Below are 11,084 nucleotides of genomic sequence, written 5' to 3'. Positions count from 1 at the left end.
AGTTACCCATCCCCCAAACTTAGGCCTGTCCGTTCGTTCTCCTCCTCCACCCTGCTCACCAGGTGTGGATCACCACGTCACTGGTTTCCTTCCAGCCTTGTCCTGCCCCGTGGTAACTAGACCCCCTGCTTCCATGGGGGTCCGCATCCTGTATTTCCCCTCTCTTCACACCTTTTTATTTTTTACTCTCATCTTCTATTCTTGTACCCCAATATGACCCCTCTCCTGATGACCATTTCTTCATCTGGGTTTACCTTCCATTCTTATTCTCGCCATTCCCTGCTGCCCCACACTCTTTATTTCATACCCGTCTTTTTGGGGTTACTAGCATGGCCATCACCCTGCTCCCCTTTATAATCTGACTTAATAGTGTCCCATCCGAGGACTGGCCTGCCTTCTCCATCTAAGAGCAATGCTGTTAGGTCATGTTTACAGAGCAGTCACTGTGTGCAGAGAGGCTGTTTGTTCTCAGCGCTTTACATGGCTGATCTTCAGTGTTTCTGAGTTCAGTATGAATATCATTCCCATCTTGCGGAGGAGGAAACTGAGGCTCAGAGGTTAAGTAACTTGCCAAAAACTACACACATAGTAAGTCAGTGAGCCAGAATTCAGAGTCACGTTTATCTGACTCTGAAATCTGCACTGTATTTCCTCTCTAATACCTCCACCATCTCCTGACCTCATTCCCAGCCCTTCAGCTCCATGGGTACCACCTCCCTCCATAGCTGCCTGATTTAGACCCTCACCACACATGTAGAATAAATGGAGGACGGGGTCTGGTCTTTACCTCCCGTTACTATCTGGTTCCCTGGACCCCTCCTCCTTTCACAATGCTTTCATACACTTTTCCCATCCAGCCATCTGGATGTGGGTGTCTACAGCCCACCCTCCTTTCATCGGTATCCTCTATATCTGCCATGGCCCACTCCTTTATATCCACATTCCAGCTTTACCCTGTCATTTATACCCCCTGGCTCGCCCCTCCCCCACCCTGACTTTCCTCACTTGTTCTGACCCCACCGTCTCCCATGCTGCTGTCCTTCTTGCTCATACTTGTCATTCTTCTGAGTCCTGATCTGTATCCCTCAGACACCCTGCTATTCTGCCCAGATTGTCCTGCTTAACTGTCAACTCTTTTTGTTACCTTGCCTTTCCTCATAACCGCTTCCATTTCTTAAACCTCTTTGTTTTATTCTTAGCTGTTTTCACTCCATTCTTGTATATATCCCAGAGTATGTTCAAGTTATTTATTTCATGCTATTCTTGGCCTTTCTACTTTGCCCCTAAATTCCATCATGCAACCCTACCAATCACGACCCACCCTATCTGTGTCTCAAGATTCTACCCCCTCAGCTGTAGAGGATGCTATTGAGGGGAAAGGAGAGGGGTTGAAGCTGGGAGATGAACCTACACCACTTATTCCATATTACCTTTATCTTTCTGCTTGTGTGTCCCCTTATTCCATATTACCTTTATCTTTCTGCTTGTGTGTCCCAGGAGGTCAGGATGGTGGGGGAACGGCGCACTGGGGACCTCATGGTGCCTTTGGGGCCTCGGCTGCAGGCATATCCTGAAGAACTTATTCGACAGCGTCCTGGGCACGATGGACGTCCTGAATACCTGATCCGATGGAGCGTCCTGAAGTGCGGGGAAGTGGGTGGAGTGGGTGTGGAAGAGGGCAAGGCAGAGCACATACTCATGTGGCTGTCAGCCCCCGAGGTCTATGCCAATTGCCCCATGCTGCTAGGTGAGTGGGCACTATCTAAAGGACCTCAGCGTGAACCAGCTGGGGGTTCAGGAAGCTTTCCCCGAGATCCAGGAGGCCTGGATGATGTGGCAATGGGAGAGATGGAAGCTGATGTACGGGCGCTGGTGCAGAGGGCTGCCAGGCAGCTGGCAGAAGGTGGGACCTCGAGCCTCACGGCTGCTGTGCTCCACACCATCCATGTGCTTAGTGCCTACGCCAGCATCGGGCCCCTCACTGCGGTCTTCAGGGAGACAGGAGCCCTGGACCTGCTCATGCACATGTTGTGCAACCCTGAGCCTCAGATCCGTCGGAGTGCGGGCAAGTTGCTGCAGGCTCTGGCAGCCCACGATGCTGGTAAGAGATAGCCAGGGGAGGAAGGCAAGAGAATGGGGCCATAAGGAGTAAGAACAGGAAGAGGAAGGATTTCCCAACTCTAATACCAATTCAATGCAAAGGAAAACTATAGGTTAATAGGCTATTACTTATTAATCTACATTGGATAAAATGATAGGAACTGGTTTGTTTGTTCATTCTCAGTGCAGTGACAAAGAAGAGAATAGGGTAGGTTTATATTTTTAAACTGTGGGTAGAGATTCATTAGTTGGTGAATCCTCTCTATTCTTCCCTCTGTCTTGGGTGGCGCGTAGTTGTAAAACCAGTTTGGTGAGTTATAACCGACATTTTTAAAAAATGTAAAATATTAGTATTGCATTTTAGGTAAGTTTTGTAGCATGAAATCTATGTTTCGGTTATAGACGTATACACCTACATCAAGCTGCCATGTAAAATGTATATCTTACTGTGAGTCTCAGCCACAAAGAAGTGAAGACCTCGGGTAGGGGATGGAGAGTCTAGGAGAGACAGAGGGAAAGTATCGGGGATTGAGGAGAAGATGCAGATTGGGTGTGGATTACAGGGAGTCGGGCTCACGTCCTTCTGTCACTGAGCCAGCAAGATGGCATCGAGCAGCACATGGACTTTGACAGCCGCTATACTTTGCTGGAGCTGTTTGCAGAGACCACATCCTCTGAGGAGCACTGCATGGCCTTTGAGGGCATTCATCTGCCTCAGGTACTCAGCCTGCCTCAGGCTGTGGGGCAAATGCTGTTGTAGGCCTTGGGCACCGTTTCTGACAGTGTGGTTCAGGGCTGCCTCAGCATCAGAGCCACCTGGGAAATGTTAAAATGAAGGTTCCTGCCCCCCTCCCCACTCACAACTCCTGAGATTAGAACTTACGAATCTGTGTTTTAAGACACTTCTGGTGTGTTTCTTATATAAGTCACAGTTTGATAACTATAGGCATGTGGGTGAGGCCTTTATATTTTTCTGTAGAGGATGCTATTGAGGGGAAAGGAGGTGGGTTAAAGTTGGGAGATGAACCTACACCACAGACTGTGTCCTACAGATCCCAGGAAAGCTGCTCTTCTCCCTGGTGAAACGCTATCTATGTGTCACCTCCTTGCTGGACCAGCTGAATAACAGTCCAGAGCCAGGGGCTGGAGACCGAGGCTCCCTGTCCCCAGGGGAGGAGTTCGCCCGGGAGAAAAGCCGGGGGCAGCGGGAGCTGGAGTTCAGTATGGCTGTGGGCAGCCTCATCTCAGAGCTGGTGCGGAGCATGGGCTGGGCCCAGAACCTCGGCGAAAGGGGCATGTCGCCTCCCCGGCCATCCCGGTCCATCTTTCAGCCCTGCATTTCAGGCCCCAGCGGGGTACTCCCCACCATGGTTACCACCCCCAGAAAGCAAGAACGGGCCTTCCGCCAGCGTTATGAATTCTCTAGCCGTAGTGGCTATGGTGAATACGTGCAGCAGACACTGGTGCCAGGGATGCGAGTGCGGATGCTGGATGATTACGAGGAGGTCAGTGCTGGGGAAGAGGGCGAGTTCCGGCAGAGCAACAATGGCGTGCCCCCGGTGCAGGTGAGCGAGCACGTGGCGATGGGACACTAATGGGCATCTTTTTGGGTGGCGAGTAGCTGGGGCTTCCATGCAGGGGACTCTGGCAGGCCACCCAAGGAGAAAACTCCCAAGGGAATTAGACTGGTTAAAGGGGATCAGCAACGGAAGGGAGGCTTTGGGGGCCTGAGACAATCCAGCGGGAGTAGGTGGGCTATGAGGTCAAGGAGAGACTCACACCCAGGAAGCAGAACCCCATATATCGAGACACCCCTGCCCCCTACTGGTATAGCTGGCTGGGAGGAAGTGTAGAAGCAGAGGCCATCAAGGTTAGGAAGCGATGAGAGGCAGGGCCGCCTCTGACAGGGAAAAGGAGCCTTTTGCTATACGGAGGATTTCCCAAGCCTGGCCAGGTGTGCATCTGAGTGCTATGTGGCCTGGTCTTGGCCCAGCACATCCTCTCAAGCCTGCACAACCCAGGACTCAAATGGCGAGCCCTCTCTATTCTTCCCTCTGTCTTACTCCATACCAGGTCTTCTGGCAGTCGATGGGTCGCACCTACTGGGTGCACTGGCACATGGTAGAGATACTGGGCCCTGAGGAAGCTGCTGTGGATACAGCTTCCGCAGCTGTGGAGAAGGGGGCAGGGCCCACTCTGTTGGGCACAGGTGAGTCTTAGAGGGGATATTGACAGTGTGGTGTCTGAACAGAGGAGGGGTGGCTGGGATGAAGCCACTCCTGATTAGCAGCTGTCCCCGAGATTCAGAAATCCACTCTATTCCTGGTGGGTGCTGAGACCCTTTGCCTATATTCTCAGCACTTCCCTCCTGGGACTGGAAGCCTGTGGACGGGCTCTACTCTTTGCCATATCTCCAGCCTGAGCCTCAGAAGAATGAGAAGTTGGGATACCTGACCCAGGCTGAGTGGTGGGAACTGCTCTTCTTCATCAAGAAGTTGGACATATGTGAGCAACAGCCAATTTTTCAGAATCTTCGGGAGAACCTGGATGAGGTATTACAGGCCTGAGACACCTAGGGGGTTTGTAGTGGGGTTAGAAGTGGGGTTGTCCAAGGAAATTCTAGATACAGGAGTGCTTAGGAGGAGGCTGGTGCAATAGGTTAGAGATTATGAGGGGTGCTGCTGTGGGAGGAGACATGCGGTGAGGGTGCGGTATGTCGGTGTGCAGGGCATGGCGAGAGGTGGCCACTCGTCCCCGGGACCTTTGTGTCTGCTTGCTCCTGATATGCACACCCCCCTCTGTTGACAGACCCTGGATGAAACGGCCCTCGGTGAAATCTCCGTGCCCAAAGAGGTGGCTGAAGGCGTGCTGCAGGTTCTCTGGAATCGGTTTGAGGGGAGCACCCTCAGTGACCTGCTCAACTCCAAAATCTACACCAAGTACGGGCTGCGACCTGCTGAACTAAGCAGCTCTTCATCTTCACGAAGTCGCTCCTGTACCCCAGATCCAGAAGAGGAGTTCAAGTCAGAGGACAGGTTCTCAGAGGAAGAGACCGAGTCCCCCGAAGCAAAGGCTGAGCCCCACAGAGCAGAGGCAGAGCCTGCCAAGGGAAAAACTGAGCCCCCCATGGCACAGAGTGATTCACAACTGTTTAACCAGCTTCTGCTGACTGAGGGCATGTCTCTGTCCCCCGAAATAAAGGAGGCAGCTAGTGGTGAGTTATGTGCTGGGAGGGGAGGGCAGTAAAGTTGGAAAAAGTCCTGGGTGGTCTCCAGAGAAATGGGCAGTCAGGGTAGAGGGAAAGACATGAAAAAAAGGTTATGTTAGCCGGTTTGGCTCAGTGGATACAGTGTTAGCCTACGGACTGAAGGGTCCCGGGTTTGATTCCGGTCAAGGGTATGTACCTCGGTTGCAGGCTCCTCCCTGGTCAGGACCCTGGTCAGGCACATGCAGGAGGCAACCAATTGATGTGTTTCTCTCACATCAATGTTTCTGTCTTTCCCTCTCTCTTCCACTCTCTCTAAAAATCAATGGAAAAATATCCTTGGGTGAGGATTTAAAAAAAAAAAAAAAGGTCACGTTTGCACAGGAAAATGATTTGGAAGCATATATCAATTTTTCTTCCTTTGGCCTTGATTATATCTAATCAATCACAGCTCCCTTTAGTATCCCTGGAAAAGGAGGGCTTATTTTCCAGGGAATCTTTATCTTCAATGTTTGACTATTTTTCTTTTTTTTAATTTATTTTTTATTTTTTATTTCAGAGAGGAAGGAAGGGGGATAGAGAGAAACATCAATGATGAGAGAATCATTGACCGGCTGCCTCCTGCACGCCCCCTACTGGGGATTGATCCCACAAACCAGGCATGTGCCCTTGACCAGAATCGAATCTGGGACCCTTCAGTCTGCAGGCTGACGCTCTAACCACTGAGCAAACTAGCTAGGGCAACGTTTGACTATTAAATGCTTTTCCACAGAATTGGATATGTTCTGAATGCAAGCTACAATAACGAATAATACATTTAACTAGAAGCCCGATGCACGAAATTTGTGCAAGGGGCTTGGCCCTCACAGCCCCATCTTTGTCCGGAAGGTTGTCCAGACGGTTGTTCTGCTGTTTGGTCTAATTAGCATATTAGCTCTTTATTATATAGGATGTCAGTAGGAAAACTGGGCTTGACCTTTAGGGACTTCTAACTTGGAGGTGCCATGTTTTCTTAAGCCACTGCCTTTCCCTCGTCAATTTCAGAAATGGCTAGAGCCTTGCGGGGTCCAGGTCCACGCAGCTCCCTGGATCAGCAAGTGGCGGCTGTTGTGGCTACTGTGCAGATATCCAGCTTGGACACAAACCTGCAGCTTTCAAGCCTCAATGCCCTGTCTCAGGCTGTGGAGGAGGTCACTGAGCGGGACCACCCTCTGGTCCGTCCTGACAGATCCCTGAGGTTGGAATAGTGGAGAGGGAAGTGGTTTGGTTTAAGCTAGTGAGGTGAGGGGAGGGTGTAGTAGGGTGGGAAGGATCTATGAGATTAAGAATTAGAAAGGCTAGGGGTGAAAGGAGGGTCAGTCTGAGGAGCAACAGAGCAGGAGGATGGAATATTACCATGGCTAATATTGTCAGAGCATTTATTTTCTGCTGGGCTCTGGGCTTAAAGTTTTGCTTGCATTCTCATTAAGTCCTCCTATCATCTGAGAAAGATTCACACCTATTCTCATCCCATTGTATGGGTGAGAAAACTGAGGCTTAGGGAGTTTAACCAACTTGCCCAGAGTTTGACAGAAAGCAGAGCTAGGATTCAAACCTAGGTCCTTTTGGCTCTAGAACTTGAGGTTTTTTCTTTTCCCTTCTTTTTTCCTACCTTCCTACTTGCTATTTTGAAATGGGTTTTTAATACCCCTTAATTATGTAAATAATATACAAATACATTCTCATTTTAAAAGACCTGAAGACTATAAAAGAACATAGAATGAGAAGCTAATTTCTTTTCACCACTGTCATTCCGGTGTGTATCCTTCTGACCTTCTCTAGTTTTACATTTGTTGGTGTGTTTGGATATAGAACATTTCCCGAGTTTGGATCTTAATATATGTAATCGCACTACGTGTTTCTGCAACTTTTCTCCCACACTCAGTATGTCTAACAGGGCTCTCCCTGTCAGTACACATAGAGCTGCCTCAATATTTTCACTCTGCGTAGGACTCTGCAATATGATTATGTCCAAGTTCAAATACAGTGTTCTAATGGATCAGTTTCCCTCACGTCTGCCAATGCTGAATATTAGCATATTTTAAGAATCTGTCTGATTGGCAAAATTTAAAATGATTGGTAGCTCCTTGTTTTAATTTCTTAGTTGTAGTGAAGTTAGGTATATTTGCACTCATTTGTTTCTTCTATAAATATTCTGGTTTTTGTTTGTTTCTTTGTTTTTAATATATATTTTTCTTTATTTCAGAGAGGAAGGGAGAGAGAGACAGAAACATCAATAAGGGAGAATCATTGATTGGCTGCCTCCTGCACATCCCACACTGGGGATAGAGCCCGCAACCCAGTGCCCTGACTGGGAATCAAACCATTACATCCTGATTCACAGTTTGATGCTCACCCACTGAGCCATGCTGGCCGGGCTAAATATTCTGTTCTTACCCCTTGCCCACTTTCTTACTGGGTCTTTTCTTATTGATTTATAGACATTCTGGATATTAATATGTTACTTATGTTTCAAATATCTTGCCTTTTTTTCAAAATCGTAACTATTTCCTCAGTGTAAAATGATTCATGCTCACTGTAAGAAAATGGGAAAATTATGAAGGTAAAAATCATCTGAAACCCTTTATGCAGAGATAGTCACTGTTAACATTTCCATAAATATCCTTATTTATATTTCTATACCTATTCAGATACAGTACCTATGTATGTTAGCTCATTTGTCAGAACCATGACTACAGAAGGGGATATATATTTAAAGCGTATTTGACTCACATTGAAATCATAAAGCATGAGAAAAGACAGATAAAAACAGGACTTTCCCAGTACCTTTATTTGCCTTCTTTTTCCAGAATTTCTCCTTTTGTATTTCTTTTTTATTTTATTTTATATTTTATTGATTTTTTACAGAGAGGAAGGGAGAGGGATAGAGAGCTAGAAACATCGATCAGCCGCCTCCTGCACACCTCCTACTGGGGATGTGCCCGCGACCAAGGTACATGCCCTTGACCGGAATCGAACCTGGGACCCTTCAGTCCGCAGGCTGACGCTCTATCCACTGAGCCAAACCGGTTTCGGCTCCTTTTGTGTTTCTTAACTCCATAGTTCATAGACTACCTCCGCAATGTGCATCTCTGTGTGGAGAAAGATGTCATTCCTGGTTTTCCCCCCTCTTGTGATGGTCACTGTGATCTAGGGACTCGGAGGGTACTTCTTCCTTCCCTTCCGATAGCATTTCCACTGGACCCGCTCTCTGACTCTTGTTGCTTATCTCTTAACTTTGTGGATAGTGCCTTTCATTGTGCTCAAGCTTTAGATTGCAGTGTTGCTATGTTTTTCAACTTTTTTTTTTTTTTTTTGGCTTCTAGATTTTATGTCCTACTTAAGAGGGTCTATCCTATTTCAGGATTACAAAAATATTTCCCACCCTGGCCAGTGTGCTCAGTGGTTAGAGTATGGGCCCACGCACTGAAGGGTCTTGGGCGGGAGGCATCCAATCTGTGTGTCTATCTCACATTGATATTTTCCTCTCTCTCTTTCTCTCTCTCTCTCTCTTCCTCTCTCTCTCCCTCCCTACTCCCTTCCTCCCTCCCTCCACTCTCTTTAAAAATCAGTGGAGCCCAGCTGACTTGGCTCAGTGGTTGAGCTGGTTGAGCGTCAACCTATGAACCAGGAGATCAGGCTTCGATACCAATCAGGGCACATGCCTGGCAGGGGAGGGGGGGCGTGCAGGAGGCAGCCGATCAATGATTCTCTCATTATTGATGTTTCTATCTCTCTCTCCTCACTTCCTCTCTGAAATCAATTTTTTAAAAAGCTAAAAAAATGAATGGAAAAAATGTCCTCGGATCAGGATGAACCAAAATTAAAAAATATATATTTCCATATATATTCTAAAAATATCCACGATTTTGATTTTTATATTTATTTTAAAATGCTTGCTATTTATTTTTGCAAATGAATTGAAGCAAAGTCCAGCTTTATTTTTTTCAGATGGATAGCTAGGTGTCTCCACGTCACTTTTGCATGGTCCTTCCTGTTCTTTCTGACTGAGATGCAGCCCTTGTCTCTCTTCTCATCTGTTGATCTGTTTGACTTCCCTGTATTATTTCCAGAGTTTTAATTATTAGAACTTTATATTTATATTTTGATAACTAGTAGGCAAGTCTACTATTATTTCTTTCCAAACATTTTTTGACTGTTCCTGCATATTTTACCTTCCTGGGCCTAAATCTGCCTATCATGTTTAAAAAAATAAACTTTTTAGGCATTTTGATTAGAATTTCATTGAATTTATAGACTTATTTGAAAAGATGAGCCAGAGTTTGTAACTAGTTTGTTCTGCTGACTCCCTCATGCAGTGAGGAGCCAGAGGCAGTTAGACTGCTGTGGAGGGGGCATCAGGAGTGAGACTGAGGCAAGAAGAGCAGGTTGGAAAGGGGTAAGGGGTGAGGGACTGGAACTTGGTGTATAGGGTTAGGCGGGGAGTCAGGCATGACTCTTGGGGTGGGAAACTCCGATTTCTCTCCTCCCAGAGAGAAGCTAGTGAAGACACTCGTGGAGCTGCTGACCAACCAGGTGGGAGAGAAGATGGTGGTGGTGCTGGCCCTGCGCCTCCTGTACTTGCTCATGACCAAGCATGAATGGCGCCCCCTCTTTGCCAGGGAGGGTGGCATCTACGCTGTGCTGGTTTGCATGCAAGAATACAAGACTTCTGTCTTGGTGCAGCAGGCAGGGCTGGCGGTGAGTGTACTGGGAGTGAGTGATGGGTGAGATGGGCAGGGTGGGGGACTGCTGACCTCGGGGAGGTACTCTGGTGATTTAGATCAGGGAGGAGACCTTGGGACCAAAGGACGCAGATGGGTTTACGAGTTCCAGCTGGACAGTCTTGGAGATTGGTGCATGCTTGAAGAAAGGGAGAAAGATGTCTTTAAGAATGACTGCAGGTTTGAAATTGAGCAGCAGATGGATGGAGGTGGCCATTTACTAGGTGGAAGAATGTTGGAGGAGGAAGAGGAATGGGAGAAGGTCAGGAGTTGAGTTTTTAGGTATGTTGAATTTTCCATGCCTTTTTAGTTACAATTAAGTATCTGGTTAAAGACTAATTTTCTAGATGTGACAGAGTAGGTTTTTACCCTTTGATCTGGGTTTTTACCCTTACGCAGAAAATACCCCCTCCCATATGTGTGTAAAACAAAGCCAACATTGCCATTGTCTTGCCACCCTGGGACCAGAAAATGGAGAAGGGAGGCCCTCGTCCAGGGGAGCTTAAGAGAATTGGCTTCTAGAATGATCCAGACATACGTGCTGGGTGGCAGGATGCGGGCAGGGTGTGCTCTGTATAGCCTGAGGGTCCTGGAGGGAGACTGGTAGGCCTCAGGGATGAGAGTGCTTTCCAACAATATAAAGGCAGTGAGTGGACAGGAGCACAGATCCGCCTGGAGCAGGCTGTCCCAGGGAGAGGCCGGGAGGCTCTTTTCTATGTGGGCCTACTAGGTGCTGCTTCTCCCAAGAGCAGCCAAGCATTCATCGCCTAGGCCATGTCTGCTTAAAGAATTCCCTGACCTTTTCAAGTTGCATGACCAAAATATAACATTTGCCTCTTGCCCTGTAACAAAATTGCATCATTTTGTATCTAACGTAAGGTCTACAGAATTCAGCTAATTGGGAGAGAGTGGGATAACCAAAGGGAGAAAACCTTATTATGAGGCAGCACTTGTTTTGAGGGTCTAGGTCTCAGGAGGGTGATTATCCTGGGAATTATTTTTAATTCCTAGAGGGT

At 47.6% G+C, this 11,084-nt stretch overlaps 1 protein-coding gene across 3 annotated transcripts in view; it reads left to right on the top strand.

Moving 5' to 3' along the window:
* Positions 1-212: 212 nt before the first annotated feature.
* Positions 213-11,084, top strand: part of CUL9 (cullin 9) — a 36,705-nt gene continuing 25,833 nt past the window's right edge. For 2 of the 3 annotated variants that reach the window (XM_079779781.1, XM_079779782.1), the window contains exons 1-8: positions 213-2,101; positions 2,664-2,818; positions 3,153-3,665; positions 4,174-4,309; positions 4,459-4,652; positions 4,909-5,314; positions 6,350-6,542; positions 9,838-10,045. In XM_079779781.1, coding sequence (XP_079635907.1) covers positions 1,402-2,101; positions 2,664-2,818; positions 3,153-3,665; positions 4,174-4,309; positions 4,459-4,652; positions 4,909-5,314; positions 6,350-6,542; positions 9,838-10,045 — 2,505 coding nt within the window. In that variant the 5' untranslated portion in view covers positions 213-1,401. The remainder of the gene's footprint in view (positions 2,102-2,663; positions 2,819-3,152; positions 3,666-4,173; positions 4,310-4,458; positions 4,653-4,908; positions 5,315-6,349; positions 6,543-9,837; positions 10,046-11,084) is intronic. The other variant, XM_079779783.1, reaches the window with a different exon arrangement.

The sequence above is a fragment of the Cnephaeus nilssonii genome (genome assembly GCF_951640355.1).
Source record: "Cnephaeus nilssonii genome assembly, chromosome: 9".
Lineage (NCBI taxonomy): Eukaryota > Metazoa > Chordata > Mammalia > Chiroptera > Vespertilionidae > Cnephaeus > Cnephaeus nilssonii.
This window is presented reverse-complemented; position numbering and strand designations above follow the sequence as displayed.